The following is a 19,514-nucleotide window of genomic DNA, read 5'->3' as shown; positions in this document are numbered from 1 at the left end:
GCGCTTGTCTGGGCTGGCCTCAATAACGCAACACAAAGGGCCACCAGCAGCCTGTCTGTAGTGAATGTGTAGGGAATGAGGCAACACAAAGGGCCACCCGCAGCCTGTCTGTAGTGAATGTGTAGGGAATGAGGCAAGACAAAGGGCCCACCAGCAGCCTGTCTGTAGTGAATGTGTAGGGAATGAGGCAACACAAAGGGCCACCAGCAGCCTGTCTGTAGTGAATGTGTAAGGGAATGAGGCAACACAAAGGGCCACCAACAGCCTGTCTGTAGTGAATGTGTAGGGAATGAGGCAAAACAAAGGGCCACCAGCAGCCTGTCTGTAGTGAATGTGTAGGGAAAGAGGCAACACAAAGGGCCACCAGCAGCCTGTCTGTAGTGAATGTGTAGGGAATGAGGCAACACAAAGGGCCACCCGCAGCCTGTCTGTAGTGAATGTGTAGGGAATGAGGCAAAACAAAGGGCCACCAGCAGCCTGTCTGTCGTGAATGTGTAGGGAATGAGGCAACACAAAGGGCACCAGCAGCCTGTCTGTAGTGAATGTGTAGGGAATGAGGCAACACAAAGGGCCACCAGCAGCCTGTCTGTAGTGAATGTGTAGGTAATGAGGCAACACAAAGGGCACCAGCAGCCTGTCTGTAGTGAATGTGTAGGGAATGAGGCAACACAAAGGGTCACCAGCAGCCTGTCTGTAGTGAATGTGTAGGGAATGAGGCAACACAAAGGTTCACCAGCAGCCTGTCTGTAGTGAATGTGTAGGGAATGAGGCAACACAAAGGGCCACCAGCAGCCTGTCTGTAGTGAATGTGTAGGGAATGAGGCAACACAAAGGGCCACCCGCAGCCTGTCTGTAGTGAATGTGTAGGGAATGAGGCAAGACAAAGGGCCCACCAGCAGCCTGTCTGTAGTGAATGTGTAGGGAATGAGGCAACACAAAGGGCCACCAGCAGCCTGTCTGTAGTGAATGTGTAGGGAATGAGGCAACACAAAGGGTCACCAGCAGCCTGTCTGTAGTGAATGTGTAGGGAATGAGGCAAGACAAAGGGCCCACCAGCAGCCTGTCTGTAGTGAATGTGTAGGGAATGAGGCAACACAAAGGGCCACCAGCAGCCTGTCTGTAGTGAACGTGTAGGGAATGAGGCAACACAAAGGGCCACCAGCAGCCTGTCTGTAGTGAATGTGTAGGGAATGAGGCAAAACAAAGGGCCACCAGCAGCCTGTCTGTAGTGAATGTGTAGGGAAAGAGGCAACACAAAGGGCCACCAGCAGCCTGTCTGTAGTGAATGTGTAGGGAATGAGGCAACACAAAGGGCCACCCGCAGCCTGTCTGTAGTGAATGTGTAGGGAATGAGGCAAAACAAAGGGCCACCAGCAGCCTGTCTGTCGTGAATGTGTAGGGAATGAGGCAACACAAAGGGCACCAGCAGCCTGTCTGTAGTGAATGTGTAGGGAATGAGGCAACACAAAGGGCCACCAGCAGCCTGTCTGTAGTGAATGTGTAGGTAATGAGGCAACACAAAGGGCACCAGCAGCCTGTCTGTAGTGAATGTGTAGGGAATGAGGCAACACAAAGGGTCACCAGCAGCCTGTCTGTAGTGAATGTGTAGGGAATGAGGCAACACAAAGGTTCACCAGCAGCCTGTCTGTAGTGAATGTGTAGGGAATGAGGCAACACAAAGGGCCACCAGCAGCCTGTCTGTAGTGAATGTGTAGGGAATGAGGCAACACAAAGGGTCACCAGCAGCCTGTCTGTAGTGAATGTGTAGGGAATGAGGCAACACAAAGGGCCACCCGCAGCCTGTCTGTAGTGAATGTGTAGGGAATGAGGCAAAACAAAGGGCCACCAGCAGCCTGTCTGTCGTGAATGTGTAGGGAATGAGGCAACACAAAGGGTCACCAGCAGCCTGTCTGTAGTGAATGTGTAGGGAATGAGGCAAGACAAAGGGCCCACCAGCAGCCTGTCTGTAGTGAATGTGTAGGGAATGAGGCAACACAAAGGGCCACCAGCAGCCTGTCTGTAGTGAACGTGTAGGGAATGAGGCAACACAAAGCGCCAGACCAGGGGATGGACTGTCACATATAATGCCACAGCCGTGCCATCGCAGATCAGCCCTCCACTGTTCTCTCACTCTATGAGTGGCGCTTTGGGAGAGACATGGCAGGAAAAGAACCACACATTCCTGAAGAGGCTAGGATGAAGCCCATGAAGTGGTGTCCTGGCCTGGTCTGGTGTGACAGAGGGTTCCAGCTGGCCTTGGCTCAGTAACACTGGCACCCCAGGGTTTAGATGTGGCCAGGACAGGACAGTGGGCTGAACACTGAGGATCTTTAGATAATATGACAGTGTTTCTGGTTAAGTGCTCTGTTGCATCACATTTGAGAAACAGACATGCAACTCTGTTTTTGGGCCAAGCTAAGTAATAAAGGTAACAATTTAACTATCTACTATAAAGCATATATTACACAGGTCTAAGTAGATCATACACATGATATTATGGGTGCTACATATATCATTATAAAAATGTTATGAATTTATTCATAATACCTGGCCTTCCAGCAGCTAGCAAACAAACCTTCCTAAATGTGCACACATTCCTGTTTAAATTCCCCAATCAGGCAGAAGCAGCAACCACAGCAGCAGATAGGAGAGAAGAGGAGTGGTAAATCAGGACCAGAGAGTGGAGCGTGCCTCAGTCACCCCTCCTCCAGGAGAGCACCCGCCCTCCCCCAATGCTCCCGCGTACATGCAAAATTAATCACCACAATCCCGCTCAAACAATGCAGCCACTGACATGACAATTTCTCCCAGAATGCCATCTTAATCTCCAGCCCAACACACAAAAATTACACAAAACAGAAAAAAACAAATTACAGAAATCCGGTGCTTATGTGATTCACAGAAAGCCATTTTTATGCTGCTGCTGCGGCTATTTCAACAAAGTCATTAGGCAGCCACCACTGATATATAAATGTTACTCTATAGATTCCATTAACTAATTCTGGCTGAATTGTAATTGCCGAGTCTGATCCGTCGACTAGCCTGGTGTCTTATTAAGACTGCCTGTGGTGGGTGAGGGATGTACAATTTACGTCCGAGGCAGACACAATCTCAGGGCCACAGGCGAGAGGAATATTAAACTGGTACTTTGTTATGCTGTCTATCTACCCCCCTCATACCCCCCTCTATCCCCATCCCACTGCCAGTAATGAGGAAATAACATCTTCATTAAACATCTGTTTAACTGTATTACAGGATGAATCCTAGGGGGAACCATTGGTCATGCTGAGGATGGGGGGTGAGAGGAGCAGGAGGCCTCATGTCCCAGGAGACAGTAGGATATCATACAGACAGGGCAAAGGTCCAAACATAGGAGCTTTTAAACAATACCAATACAACTACCCCCTTCAATCTATGGTTGAGAGAAGTATGGCTCTGAACACTAAGTGCCTTGATGTAGATTCTACCACAACAGAAAGGGAGGGGCTGCCTTGCCACCAGCAGGGGGGTAGCGGATGGAGAAAGGGGGATGCTCAGCTGTTTCCCCCCCACCCCATTCATTCCTATAAAACTACACACACACACACACACACACACACACACTGATCCAGTGATGACCTCGCCACACATGTCCTTCCAGCAGCCCCAGCCCAGTGGAAAAACAAGCCACCTGAGTGAGCAGCAGCGGGGGGTAGGGAGGGGGAGCACCATCAGGGCCATATGGTGGAGGCCCTATAAGGAGCCTGGGCCACAGCACTGGGCACTAGGCATGGTCTGGCACACCGCCCGCCCTGCGGTCCACTGACGTATCAGCTGGTCCACACAGGCCCGCTCTTGGCAGGTGAGTGTCTCGCCGGTGTGCCTTTGGGATGGGGGAGGGAGGGGACGGGGCACATTTGGTGCGCCTCACGAATCCTGTTGTTATGTAATCGTACGATCACACGACGTGTCAAAAGTGCTGATTGTTGGATGTTGGTGGGGACAGTGTTTTTGTAGTTTTAGCGTTCCACTGGCTGTGTCAGTGTACTCCGTCTCCGTCTCTGGTCTCAGGATTACTATAGGAACGGCGTGAGAGAGATTCCTCTCAGGTAGCACAGATTCAGAGGAGCTTTAGTAGATAAACTGTGAAATGAGGGAGCACCAAATACTGAGCTCTTTGGATTATCCTCTTTCACAGGGTACACACGTTCTTATAGTCCTCCTGAGACTGTATAGAGGACTTTTGTAGGACTGATAGGGTCATATTTTATTCCTAGGAAGTTTCAAGTGCAATCGTACCCCTGCACATCCACTCGGTACTGGTACCCCGTGTATATAGCCAAGTTATCGTTACTCATTGTGTATTTATTTATTCCTTGTGTTATTGTTTTTCTATTTTTCTCTCTGCATTGTGGGAAGGGCCCGTAACTATGCATTTCACTGTTAGTCTACACCTGTTGTTTACGAAGCATGTGACAAAAAAACATTTGATTTACTAATTATTATCATTATGGCCCCCGTCCTTAAAGGCTTGTTTAGTCCTGGTGTGATAACATAGGAGACGGGCAATTTGTCCATCAAACCATGTGATCAAGCCAAGTGTGCTGTAATTGGCAAATCAAAGGGAAGCTAAGTGCTACATTTTACACTTACGCAACTGGCAGTTTAGGGAGAAATGGCTTCCAAGTCTATCAATTTACATTCCACCACATTAAAAAACAGCAATCTGTCCGACTAATTTAAATTGATACATCAAAGGCTTGCTATGTTGGGAATATTACAGACGAATTTCAAGGTCTTGCAATTTACTGTTTTGGAGGAACTGCCTTCAAGTCCATGAAAAAATAAAAAAGTGGATATCATGTAATAACTTCAATGCAATAATTCCCTACGCATTTGAAACTGTGACTATTCCTCTGGTGCAACCACTTGCATAACCACTCTCAAAATACTGCTGTGATACAAACAAAAGTTATATGGAGATTGGATACCAACCAGGGGAAATGTCAATCACAGACATAGAATAGGTATTACTATAGTTCAGCTTAGTGAGATTAGCTCAAATGTTCTTGAGAGGGCTGAGCAGGGAGGGAGTGCAGACTGGTCAGTCTTGGCATTTAGTCTGAGGGCCAGGTCTGGCCGGAGGGACCCCCACAGGGGCGTGGCATGTCATCTCTGCCACCCTACCGGGCACGGGCGAAGCACCCAATGCCCCCAGCGACCATTCCGGAAACCATCTACCCCCCTTGCCCCCTCAAGCCCTATCAGTACCATACCAAGTCTGCCAGCTGAACTTCAGCCACAGCCTCAACCCAAATCATGCTCCAGACAGATAATGACTAAAACCTTTATGCTTATTTTTCAAATTGAAAAGCGTAAATTATACATTCATACTTAAAAGCTTAGAGGGTATGACTGGGTGCTCTGGCTGAAGTCCTCAGTGCCCATCAGCCCATTATGGGGGTCCTCATAATGACTTTTCACTTAGTTTAATTATAATCCTAAATTTGATCTAAATCCTTAGAGATTACAAACAGGGCAGAACTTTCCATGTGTTGTGGTCCAAATATCTTCAGACAGCATGCATAGATGCTGTCTCCAAAATCCCAGTATGTTAGTGGCTAGCCAGAGCTTAGTGAAATGATGCGATTGATCGTTTATGAAACAAAGTCCAAAATGCAGTTGAGTCCAAATCGGAGACAGAGACCGAGAGAATGAGATCCACAGAGCAACAAACCACAGAGGGAACAGGAACAACTACTCTCTAACTGTTCCCTCTGTGGTTTGTTGCTCTGTGGATCTCATTCTCTCGGTCTCTGTCTCCGATTTGGACTCAACTGCGCTTTGGAATTTGTTTCATAAACGATCAATCGCATCATTTCACTAAGCTCTGGCTAGCCACTAACATACTGGGATTTTTGGAGTGAGTGAGTGAGAGTGGAAAGAAATAATAAGAATGTTCCTCTCCTCTGCCCTCTCTTGGGAGGCCAGCCGGTTTCAGGTTATGAGTCACCTCTGAAGAGAGGAGGAGAGGCAGGACAGGGGCTGAGAGTGAGGCTGAAGTCAGTCAGTCCGGGCTGAGGGCCAGTCCACATGGAGAGAGCACTTCCTCCCCAGCCCCTGTCCTGCACCAGCAGGGCTGACCCTGTACCCTGACCCCCTTCAGCCCACCTGCCACCCAGACACCACCGGCCAAGCACACAGGAAATGGACCCAGCTCACTGCAGCCCACATGGGAGCAGTGACACTCCCTTTACCAGCCCTGTATCACCTGCTTTCTCTGGCCCAAAACAGCTTGCTGGTTCTGTATCTGTGCTACAAATGGCAGTTTTTAACATACGCCACAATTCATTTGTTGGAATGGTAAATCTAACACGGTGCACAGTACATTCTCAAAATAGCACTGCATGCATAAATGGGCCATGTACATGTAAAACTATGGGGAAAACGTCTGAAATTAAGCTGCCACCAATGGTGCACAGAGCACACGTAGGAAACTATCAAAATCAACAAACGGTCGATGTAAGATAGGCCAGGCAACCGTGTGAGATAAAAGCAGACAAAGAGAGAGAGGGGGGAAAAGACTCCTTACATGATGGGGTCAGCAGGCAGGCAGGCAGAGCTGCAGGAGGAGGGCCGTAGGCAGGGTGGCATGGGAATGTACAGAGACACAGTGGCTAACATTCTGAGGTCCTGATTGGAGGGAGGGAGAGAGGGAGGGAGGATCCTGTCCCTTTTAGACCCAGGAGTGCAGAAGGGGGAGATAAAAAATCGTGCCATGTCAGGATTGGGAGCATGCTGGGTGATGGGAGGTGTCAGGCACTTGGAGGGGGCTGTGACTGTGTGACACACACATACACACACACAACGGGTAGGTGATGGGTAAACAGGCTGGGTGTGTTTGTGGGGGAGGAGTGTGCTGGGACTCTGCTCTGAATACAGAACAGGGGGATCAGGAACACCACTGCCAGTCAGAAACGACCCAAAAATATCACCAGTCCATTCACCAAGCAGCAGGATGCAAACGTCAGTTGGAAAATGTTCAGGGATTACAGAATTGTGCTACGAAGAGAGTTTACATTTTGTGCTAAAAACCCATTTGTTGGCTCATTTAGTAATTATCCATTTAGTTATTATATATATCTAAAATGTGAGTCACTTTAAAAATAAATGATATATATATATATCTTTCTTTTCACATTTTCAAACATTTATATTTTCCAATCTTTGGGTGAGGTTTTTTTCTCACCTGAGTAGCCTCGTTTCACTGCAAAAAATAAAATTAAACCATCTAGTGTTCAAGAAATAACAACACAATAATTAACATCCAATCACATTAACCGTTACTCTCTCATGGGAATTCCACGAAGTGTCGGTGTGTAGCCAAACATAGCTGCTGCTCGTTCCATTTTCTCAAAAATTGATAAATGGTTAAAACAAGTAAGGCCCGCGTCCATAGAGACATATACCAGCTCTACTGGTACTCCTGCTACTACCAGCAGTACTACACCTGCACCTGTCAATGACACAAGTTGTTCTGCTTCCACGAGCACATCCAATGCTAACATCAGTAATTTGTTGTTAGCCCAGCTAGCATGGACACTGAGAGTTGTGAATCTGATGCAGCCGAAGAGCTACTGCCCCCTTACCCGGTAAAGCACCGAACAACAGACAGGGACGTTGGACCATCGAAGAGGCGCAAATATGATGAGAACTACATTGATTTGTGGTTCAATTATATTGAGAGTTGTGCCTTTCCTCAGCCACAGTGTGTTATATGTGCAAAAGTACTATCTCACAACTCAATGAAACCTTCACTATTGCGCAGACATTTAGAAACAAAACATGACGATTTGAAAAATAAGCCACTGGAGTTTTTTGAGGGAAAATTAAGACGACTTTCGAGTAGTAAGACATGTATAAAAGCAACAGATACCATTAATAAGAAGGGGCTAGAAGTGTCTTATATCGTGAGCTATCGAGTGGCTAGGACAGGCAAGTCCCATACTATTTTGGAGGACTTAGTTCTTCCTGCTGGGTTAATGCTAGGGGAAAAGGCAAAACAACTATACAGACATTGCCTCCATCAAACAACACTGTTTCACGACGCATCAGTGACATGGCAGGAGATGTTTTGAAAAAATTACTGTTTCGCATACAAGCCAATGAATTCTATGCGTTACAGCTGGATGAGAGGATATTTTTAAAGCGCTGGACAGCTTTTTGACATCAAACGGACTTTGGTGGTCAAAATGTGTTGGTATCTGTAATGATGGTGCAAAAACCATGACAGGTAGACATAGTGGAGTGGTAATGCAAGTGCAAGCAGTTGCTCCCGACGCCACTTGGCTACACTGCAGCATCCACCGAGAGACTCTTGCTGCCAAGGGTATGACTGACAGCTTGAAAGACGTTTTGGACACTACAGTGAAAATAGTTAACTTTGTTAAAGCAAGGCCCCTGAACTCGTGTATTTTCTGCACTATGCAATGATATCGGCAGCGACCATGTAACGCTATTACAACAGACAGAATTGCGCTGGATATCGAGGGGCAAAGTATTGGCACGTTTTTTGTATTGAGAAACGAGCTTAAAGTTTTCTTCGCTGACCATATTTTCACTTGTCTGACCGCTTGCATGATGAGTTTGTCACACGACTGGCCTATTTGGGTGATGTTTTTTCTGGCCTGAATGATATGAATCTAGGATTACAGGGACTCTCCGCAACTACTTCCAATGTGCGGGACAAAATTGAGGCTATAATTAAGAAGTTGGAGCTCTTCTCTGTCTGCATTAACAAGGACAACACACAGGTCTTTCCATCATTGTATGATTTTTTGTGGGCAAATTAACTCAAGCTTACGGACAGTCAAAGTCAAATGTGAAATAGCGAAGCACCTGAGTGAGTTGGGTGCGCAATATACCCAGGTACTTTCCCGAAACAGATGACACAAACAACTGGATTCGTTATCCCTTTCATGTCCTGTCTCCAGTCCACTTACCGATATCTGAACAAGAGAGCCTCATTGAAATTGCAACAAGCAGTTCTGTGAAAATTGAATTTAAATCAGAAGCCACTGCTAGATTTTTGAATTGAGCTGTGCTCAGAGTTTCTTGCCTTGGCAAATCGCGCTGTTAAGACACTGATGCCCTTTGCTACCACGTGCCTATTATTAGATTATTATCTGTGCATTGGTCCTATAAGAGCTCTCTGTCACTTCCCACGAGCCGGTTTGTGACAAAAACAAATTATTATGTTTAATAAATGTATTGTATAGTGTGTGTGTGGCAGGCTTACAATGATGGAGAAAAAAAAACATTTGAGAGTGCGCTGACCCTGGTGCTAGAGGGGGTACGCAGCTGGAGGTTGAATGTTTGAAGGGGTACGGGACTATAAAACGTTTGGGTACCACTGATCTATATCATTGACAAACATGCAGAATAGCAGAATGACTATTGGATGCAGCAGACTAACCATGTTGATTATAATTAGATAAGAAGGACCTGGAGTTTTTCCTGACTAGGTGACCTGACCAGGAGAGACGCCTGGCCCTAGCGATGTGCTGTAGTCTTACCTGCAGACAGTGAAGCAGAGGGCCCCGCTGGCCCCGGCCCCCAGCAAGCTGCTCAGCAGGTTGACACTGTGGGCCGGAGACACGGAGAGGGAGAGATAGGGCAGCAGGGACAGAGCCAGCCAGGCTAAGAGGGTGAAGACTGGGTATCCCGGGGGGTGAGCCACCTGCACCAACAGAGAGAGAGAGAGAGGACAGTAACCGGGGGAGGGATGATGAGGAGAGCGACAGGAGGGAGCCCACTATCCTGAGGACATCAGTGTATAGGTAGAAGTTTTTCCTGGCCCATTCAGGAAATACTCCTGGCCCAGGATATCAGGCTAATGCTTTTGAGGAGTGGGACATTTTTAAATAAGTGTGGTGGAACTATACAGAGTGGGGGTACGGGGCTGAGGCAGGATGAAAGGGAGAGGTGGTAGCAGGGTAATGAAAGCCTGTCATTTTAATTAGCCTCACTTCCACCAGTGCTGCACCTGAGTGCCCCAGGGGGAGTGGTGGTGGAAGTGAAGGGATGGAGTGGTAGGCCTAGACAGCCATACTGTTACTGTGTCCTGACCGCTGACTGACTGACTCTGCTATGAGAGGGCCTCCCAACCCTCTTTTGTCTCTCTACACAAACCATTCCTCCTCCTCTTCCTCCCTTCATCACTTCCCAAGGACAAGGCAACTCTCTGGGGTCCGTGCTGCAGCACGTGGTGCACACCAGCCCCCCAAATCCCCTCAGAGCCGCAGCCACTCTCACCCGGGGGATCCCAGAAATCACTGCAATTAGCCGCTAAGTCTCCTCCAGGCCGATAAGGGCTCAGTCATTACACAAGACTCCTTCCCTGACACAGATAAGGCTGGGTCAGCCGTAGAGCAGGGGCAGCCCTTCAAATGGAGCCGCCACTGAGAGGTGAGAGAGTGATTGCACCACCAATCATCACGGACACGGCCGAGGCTCACTGGATCCCTGGGTATGTCCACAACAACCAGCCTCAGCTAGGTCTGAGGAGAGTGGGGAGAGACTGGAGGAGCGAGGGCGGTCAAAGGGAGGTCAAATGGAAAGACAGAAGGAGAAGAAATGTGGGCGGTAAAAAAGGCACAGAGAAGGGGGAGGAGCCCAAGAGAGAGAGAGAGAGAGAAAGAAAAAGAAGGGGTGAAGGGAGACAGTGAAAAATCCCAGTTTGATAAACAGATGGGTGGGTCAGACAGGCAGGCAGCACCACACAGGTGAACATGAGGTGGAGGTAGGAAAGACGGGATGTGGGGGCAAATCCAGATGGACCGGCTCATAGTTAAAGAGCTAAAGGACAGCGGAGGGACACCAAGGCCACTGGGAGCTGTGGGGAGAGAGAGCTCCAGAGCTCAGGGGATCAGAGGGGAGGGCCGGCGTTCCCGGGCCCAGGGAGGACCTCCGAACACTGGGGAGGCCTGACACGCAGGCCACACGGACTGCGGCACTAACGGCAGGATTACTGGCATAGTGACACCGACACAGCCTCCCTAAAAGGATCACAGCAGCGTAATAAACTTTATTAAATAATACAACTTATTATAACTGTTAACCCGATTTAGTTCATTCTTCCCAGCTTACACACACACACATAAAAAAGATATAATGAGCCTTATACCATACATAAGGCAGAGCCTAAGAAAGCCATTGCCTTACCATTGACTTTAATTGGATTTGAAAAACGGGTTGCAAATTATAGCATTCTCTACTTCCAACTTAGTCAAATAAGTGTATAGAAAAGAAGGGAAAAACCTGTGGACTGAAAGTAAATGAATCTGCTTTCTGCCCATGCTTAATTAAACTTCCGTAATGCTTAAAGGAGTTAATGAGTGAATTGATTAAACAATACGGCTAACGCTTACCCCCAGCTCACAAGCAGCGGTGATCAGCTCTCCTGTGGAAGACAATAGGGGAGGAAATTAATGTAAACCCAATAATTATTATTAAGAGACAAGTCTGCTCCAAAGTTTTCCCAAATCAAATACTTGCACTGGGGTTTTGCATTAATTTTCCTGGATCAAAACCTGCAAATCTTCCCAGTGTGACATTTCCTAAGCGGCACGCTCATTCTCTTCCTCTCTCGATTCTCCCCCCTACACACACGCACACACAGCAAAACTACTCCCATCTCCGCCACACACACACACACACACAAACACACCATAACACTTCCTCCCCAATGCTTCGCCACACAGGCAAACACGTAGGCTGATCTGAGAGTATCGCTCCTGTTCCAAACCTCCCCATGCACCAGGTCCCTTCTCTTTCGTCTTTCCATCCCTTTCTCTCTGTTCACACACTCCCAGCCTGTCCTTTGGTCCAGAGAGGACACAGAAATGGAGGCAGTGTTGGTGACAATGAGAGCATGATGAGGTAAGCTTAAGGACACAGGAGCTGGTTGCAAGGTTTATGACTGTCTCTACCTCTGTGTGGGGTGCAGCATAAAATGCATTCATCCCCCTAAATGCTATTTCAGGATGCATCAGATCATTTTGGGCACAAACCCATTTGTGCCAGAATCTATCCAATGCGTTTCCAATTACACAGATTTTTCACCCAATGTTTGCATCTCCCACTCATGAAAATTGAAATTTTGTTCAGATTAAATGTAATTGATAAATGCGTGTGCCCTACACAACACCCTCTGCTGGCCGAATATAGATAAATCAGATATTGTTTTCTCTGGGGTACAATTCAATTGCAATATTTTTCGACATAAAAACAGACTAAGAAATTAGAATTGTAGTTTTTGCATCAAGGTTTTGTATGAAATATAACTTGACTGAAACATTTGTGTATTAGAGAGTCTTTGCAAATATGCCTATATAATTGTACTGATGGTGTTACATGTGGTCAATTTGCAATAAATGTAGGCTATATAGTTGGAAATGGTTCTTCTAGCTCTGTGCTATAATTTATGTTTGGCCATATTGACTGAATTAAAATACATTTTTCAGTTGAGAAATATGATTTTTATAAATATCAGTAACACACATAAACATAGAAAATGACTGTAGAATTGCAAGAACTGGGGTTTGACAGAACATTGCAGTATATGACAGAACATTGCAGTATAATTTCAAACAGTTGGCCGACGTGGCTCTATTTTCTGCATTTAACCTCTGTGATACAGTGCATTATCATGTTGGACTTTCTGGCGCATGAAGCGCCCTCACTCTTATCAGTTTAATAGGCCATGAAACCCGAAACCTCTTCAATTGCACAGCTCAAATGTTTCCATTGGTCCATTTCACTTGGCATGAGAACTACCTGTCATCATTTATCATCACTCTGTCTCATCTTCCATTTCACACTACATATTCCATATTGTACACTTTTACACACCAACATACAATTGTAAATAATATAGGGCCACAACATCAGAGTGGCAGAGGCACAGAGATTCAGCAGTGCTGCGGTCCCATTACTAAAATGGGAAAATATATGAGTCGACAGGGTAGCAGCGTGGACGCCAAGAGTCTTTGTTATAGCAGAGCACAGGCACCCACACCAGCCTTCCCATAATCCCTGTCACTTCCACACACCACATTCCTAGACAACAGCGTTCCCGCAGGGTGTGCTCAAGCCTCTCTGGGGCGCATCACACCTAAAGAGATTAGAACATGGAAACGGAGACCTGGAGGATTGGGAAAGGGTGTTCAGCTGGCACTATCAGAGCGGGCATCCTGTACCGTCCCTAAACGCTGTGGAGAAGGGTCTGGACGTTTTTTCAAAGGCCCAGGCCTCTCGGCAGCATCACAACCAGCAGGGCTACTCGGGGCTTTTCTCCTGTACTCTCCCCTACTCCCCCATATCTGGCCCAGGCTTTTCAAATGGTTCCATCTTGCAAAATGCAGTTTCAATGTATTTCCCCTTTGCAGAATGTATGCCAGAACAACACAAGCCTAGTGAGCAAAGCATTTATGCCCCCAAATCTACTTTCACTGTAGCTGAACCTACACTATATATACACACAATAGTATGTGGACACCCCCTTTAAATCAGTGGATTTAACTTTTTCAGCCACACACAGCTGACAGGTGTATAAAAATAAAGCACACAGCCTCCATAGACAACATTGGCAGTGGAATGGCCTTACTGAAGAGCTCTGACTTTCAACGTGGCACCTTTCCATCAAGTCAGTTTGTCAAATTTCTGCCCTGCTAGAGCTGCCCGGTCAACTGTAAGTGCTGTTATTGTGAAGTGGAAATGTCAAGGAGCAACAACAACAGCTCAGCAAAGAAGTGCTAGGCCACACAAGCTCACAGAATGAGACCGCCGAGTGCTGAAGCATCTGTCCTCAGTTGAAACACTCACTATAGAGTTCCAAACTGCCTCTGGAAGCAAGAACTGTTCATCGGGGAATTCATGAAATGGGTTTCCACGGCCGAGCAGCCGCACACAAACCTAAGATCGCCATGCACAGTGTGGTGTAAAGCTCGCCACCATTGGACTCTTGAGCAGTGGAATAGCATTCTCTGGATTGATAAATCACGCTTCACCATCTGGCAGTCCGACGAACGAATCTAGGTTTGCAGGATGCCAGGAGAAAGCTACCTGCCCCAATGCATAGTGCCGACTCTAAAGTTTGGTGGAGGAGGAATAATGGTCTGGGGCTACTTTCACGGTTCAGGCTAGGCCCCTTACTTCCAGCATACAATGACATTCTAGACGATTCTGTGCTTTCAACATTGTAAAAAGTAACAACAGTTTGGGGAAGGCCCTTTCCTGTTTCAGCATGACAATGCCCCTGTGCACAAAGAGAGGTCCATACAGAAATGGTTTGTTGAGATCGGTGTCAAAGATCTTGACTGGCCTGCACAGAGCCCTGACCTCAACCCCATCGAACACCTTTGGGATGAATTGTAACGCTGACTGTGAGCCAGGCCTAATCACCCAACATCAGTCTCTGACATCGCTAACATGCTGACCAGACCAGACCGTGCGCTGCAAATTAAATGTAGAAATCCATGTTATTCAATTGTTGCACCCACACTGCTACACCAAGGGCTAAAATATAACTCATTCCTATTTCTGACGAAGAACGCGCTGAAAGTCCCGCCTCTCCCATCTCCTCATTGGTTTATAGTATCAGGTACCCACGTGCCATCTCCTCATTGGTTATACCCACGTGGGTGTGACTAAAAGGCGAACTGTTTTGCCTGTAGTTGTGGTAATTCAATTAACGTTTAGATGCGATCACCATATAAGTTAAATTATGAAAAAGCCTGGAAGGAGGAGAGATGACTAGAAACGATTCGGTTGGACGTTTTTTGGTCGGAGTAGAGGTCCTTGTGCATTTCAGGTAAAATAACAACTCAATATTTATATCCCAGGACAAATTAGCTAGCAACAGCAAACTAGCTAAATAGGACAAATTAACGTTAGCTAGCAATTGCAAGCTAACTAGCTAAATTGCCATACATGTTTAATGATTTTCAACCTGTCCCCAAATTAATGTCATTGGTTCAGAGTTTTGATATTTTAACCTGCGTGTCGTGATCGCGTTTGGTGTGGGGGGGCAAAATAAATGTATGCACGATAGCGCACGCGCGCAGCCGGTTTGGGTTCCGTGTAATGCTCTTGTGGCTGAATGGAAACAAGTTCCTGCAGCAATGTTCCAACATCTAGTGTAAAGTCTTCCCAGAAGAGTGGAGGCTGGAATAGCAGGAAAGATGTTTGACGAGCAGGTGTCCACATATTTTTTTGTCATGTAGTGTACATACGGGTATGATATTTCTAAGCACCGTTTGTAGCCTACTTATACAGGCCATTACTTCATGAAATGCATTAAATGAATGTTGTCAAAAATCATAATAAAAAGAGGATTTAGTATGGAAATTTGTTACCATGGGTCAAGAGTAGCTGCAATTATCCCTGCAACAACATATAGACTAAAGATTACCTACACTAAATAACCATTGCTCTCTGCAATAACAAGGCATATAAATGAGGCATTTCTTATTTTAGTAACTACTGTACATCAAAAGTGAATGTTAAACTTAGTAAACTACTAGCCAACACAAAACCGTTTTTCTTAAAGAGAAACATTTGGATCTTGTTATTATTGAGAGATTTTTGAAGGAAATGCAGTTTCTCTTTAGGAAATAAACCCACATTATGTTAATAACAATGCAAATGGTGGAGGAGAGGAGACTTGACACTAAAGCCTGACAAAAGTACTGTGGCAGATGTGAATGTCAGTCTCCCATCCATGGTTATCTATGAATCAGTAATCCTGACACTGGAGTAATTCCCTGTCTCCGTCTGCAGGCAAGCAGAGACACACCACTACCTGCTGAATACATTACTAAACAACTTTAAAACGCAGTTCATTGTCATAATTTGAATGAAAATGTTACTTTATCACTAAATAAATGTGCACTGCCAATCTTCACTTCATGCCAAAATAATCTCCTCTGATAGGAAGAGACAGAGGAAAGCACATGAGAAACAAAACAATGTTCTGACCACAAATAGTGGAAACATTTCACTTTTTTTAAGTAGGCCTATAAAACTACATACAATTTTACTGTTTGTTTGATGGTTAAAGAGACAATCTATAAGAGACTGAGTGTGCACAATATATACTAAACAAATAGAAGAATATTAGCAAATGTTATCAAATAAGCCTATAGAACTGCATAGATGTTTACTGTATGTTCGCAGGACACATGAAAACAAACATTCAGCACCATGGACAGTACAGTACAAACTAAAACAAAGGACTTGATGGCTTATTCAACACCAATGCCACTGAACAGAGCTGTATCCAGGCACCTCATATAATGAGAAGATTCAATGCACTGGAATGTTCCACCAGAATAGTGTGCACTGAATATAATATAAACGTTTTTGGATGTAACGGAGTAACAAGTTATATGGGTAAGTAGAGAACATTTTGAATGTAAAGAGTATGGAACTGACATTAGCTACTTCTGCATGCACACTGAAAAGGTGTATGCAAAAGTTATTTGCTCACAAACCATGATCTACTGTGATTAAATGGTATCCTTAACAAGAGCAATGCTACATATAGTACCTGTATGATTAGTCAGATCACCGGTAGGTGAGACGTCACCACCAGTCACTCGTCATAAACCATACACGATTGGCTGCCTGACAAGCTCATAAGCTTTACCTGAGTCTCCACCGGGGACAGCCTTCTGTGTGCAGGGCAGGTAAAGCGCTGCGACAAAGGCGACAGTGGCGCAAGTCAGCACCCAGCTTCTCTGCTCCACCACCATGGCTAGTTAGCTAGATAGAGGGGAAAAAACACGAATTGTTAGCTAGCTTGCATGCACAATTAGCTGGAAAGCTAAGCTAGCACTGAAACAATGAGCAGCTAGCTAGCGCTAGGTTTCAATGCTAACACCCCAACGCCTATTTACAAATGTTTTTTTGTTGTTGTGCCAAAGTAACGTTAGCTATTCTAATTTTAAAGCACAGCCTAGCTAACGTAGCCTAGCCAGCTACGGTAGCTAGCTAGCCTATTCATTGAAAGTAATGTCCAAGATACTGGTAACTGCTCCAGACCCATGCCATGTGCATTCTATTTCTCTGCTACAAAGACGCGACATTCATATTGACTCGTACATATTAGGTATTATTGATTAAACGTCTTACTGTAAGAAACAAATCAATAGCTAGCTTCCAAAAATACTTGCATGGTCCACAACAGGTTATTCCGTATAAAGTTCAAATGACAATAGTCACACTGCTGATTTCACTTCCTGGTCTGCCCATCAGCAGCATTCTCCAAGGGACAGGGGGACAACCAGAGGGAACTGCAGTATTGACAGATGGTAGATTTGGGGAGAAAAAAATGGGTTAGGGTAGTCTAGGTCACATCCAACAAGAGGGAATAGAGTGCATGTGTGATACCCTACACTTTTACCAGATCCTGCTACTACTCAGTAATCCTGTTAAAATGTCTGAACATTTGGCAAACACACACAAACATCCACATCTTGCACATCTATTTGAAAATTTAACATTTGCCTGCTCTTTTCGGGATTGATTGACAGGCATCATTATGATATCATCTGATACTTCATCCCGACCTATGGTCATCATAAGGCTCCATAAATGTATTTGGGTTGCACATTGAAATGTTTGTAACCTAGGTGTTTTAAAGTGATTATGGAAGGACAGAGAAAGATTAAATTGCCCTGTAAACTTGCTCAATATGCTGAGAAAAACCTAAGGGGACCATGACTTCTGTCATTTTTTTGTTGTATCTTCTAACCTGATTTTGTGTGTAATCACATGCTCAATGATGAACTACTCTGTATCAAACAGAGGAGGAAGTACAATGCATTACAAGGGAGCCAATACACTGGGCCAGCTTAAGAATGTTGACAAACCAGGTAAACTTAAACTCAAACATAGCCAGCTGCCTTATTGGATTTGGAGTCTTTTGAATGAAGCTATACGCCACGGTCATCCTGTGAGGTGTTAAGGAATTACTGAAGGGAGCTGTGTTTGTTTTGGTTCCTGATTGGGTGTGTTGATACAGTCAGTCAAGCTGAAAAGGGCTCTAGGTTCTTGTATATGATGGAGAGAGGAGAGATTAGCATCCTATATGAATAACACTTAACATACAGCAGATGATCATGTCAACATCTCAGATCAAATAATATTTTCACTGGTGTAGAATGTAGATGGTGCAGATATTCTTGTTTCAAAAGCTCTACAAATCTGTCCATAAAATGTACTAAAATTATTAAAGTGTTTGGTTCGCTTTAGGCATTAAATCATGACTGGAGAGGGAAGTGTCGACACATAATTGTGGGGACACATTTATATACTTCTCCTTTCTCTTGTGTTTTATAGCTGCATAGATTAATTATTCTATAAGTCCAGCTACATCACAGTATATGTTCAAATGTGGGCTAATGTGCAATGATACTGAAATGAGGTGTACATGCACCCCTAAATGTCTCACAAGTGTCCAAGTTCCCAAGTTGAAGGGTTACCCTAGTAAAGAAATTGCCCTCTTGAACTGATAATAATCACACTATATCATAAATGGGTCTGATCCCTCAGTAAATTGAGCCCTTGGCGAGGTGGAGTGGTGTCAGCACCTAAAGAACTCAGATGGTTCTCTAATCCTCTCTCCCCTCTCACCAACACCCGTACTGTCTAATCAGTCTTAAACACACACACACACACACACACACACACACACACACACACACTCACATCCAGCATATATACACACACACCAGCACTCACCCTTCTTCACTCTCAGCTCAGCCATCTCTTCACTGTAATGTCACTCTTAATCCACGCTTGGTTATCCGCTGGGCTGCAGCGCTGGCAGAGGGATATGAGGAGGGGGAAGTTGGAGTGTTCCATTACTCTCTCAAATCCCGGCACATAGAAAAGGAGGATTTACGATAGGCCTTATAGATGCACAGATGCACCGTGGTGTATTTAGCATACACACAGATTCAAGTTCTCCCCCAAACAACCGAACAAGAGGGTTGTCAACGGAGGAATCCTCCAAGGGGATCGTTGGACAATACAGAACAGTTGCTACTCTGTATTTTCCCTTTTTTGAGCTTGAAACATGTTTCATTAGTTAGTTTAAAATGTCTTTCTTGGCCAGGAAACCCAGATTGGACCACCAGCCACCACAACAACTCACCTTTCTATTTGTCTCATGCTGCATTTCTGAACTTTGTAGACAGCCCATGCTAGGCTGCTACTGTAGCTACAAACTCAACTGCCTGCACAGAGGCATGTCTGTACTGTATGTGGCAGGCTGGCAGGCCACATTAGTGACACAGAACTCATCCCAGAGCCTGAGGGATTATACAGCATCCACAGCCCCCTCCCTGTCCCTCCCCCCATGCTTGTTGAAAATGTAAGACTTTTTTATTGACAGCTTGTCCAACGATGGGAATTACCCACATGGGTGAATCCCCGGTTCCATATGGCGCCAAGCTATTAGCAAATAATAC

At 45.5% G+C, this 19,514-nt stretch overlaps 1 protein-coding gene across 1 annotated transcript in view; it reads right to left on the bottom strand.

The window, feature by feature from the left end:
* tmem260 (transmembrane protein 260) overlaps window positions 1-19,514 on the bottom strand; it is a 38,199-nt gene that overhangs the window by 15,412 nt on the left and 3,273 nt on the right. The window contains exons 2-6 of the mRNA XM_020488002.2: window positions 18,784-18,864; window positions 17,173-17,333; window positions 16,688-16,803; window positions 11,409-11,440; window positions 9,555-9,718 (exon numbers count right to left, since the gene is read on the bottom strand). Coding sequence (XP_020343591.2) covers window positions 9,555-9,718; window positions 11,409-11,440; window positions 16,688-16,793 — 302 coding nt within the window. The 5' untranslated portion in view covers window positions 16,794-16,803; window positions 17,173-17,333; window positions 18,784-18,864. The remainder of the gene's footprint in view (window positions 1-9,554; window positions 9,719-11,408; window positions 11,441-16,687; window positions 16,804-17,172; window positions 17,334-18,783; window positions 18,865-19,514) is intronic.

The sequence above is a fragment of the Oncorhynchus kisutch genome, linkage group LG7, assembly GCF_002021735.2.
Source record: "Oncorhynchus kisutch isolate 150728-3 linkage group LG7, Okis_V2, whole genome shotgun sequence".
In the NCBI taxonomy this organism is placed as follows: domain Eukaryota; kingdom Metazoa; phylum Chordata; class Actinopteri; order Salmoniformes; family Salmonidae; genus Oncorhynchus; species Oncorhynchus kisutch.
The sequence above is the reverse complement of the archived record's forward strand: the minus strand, read 5'-3'. Positions and strand labels throughout refer to the sequence as shown.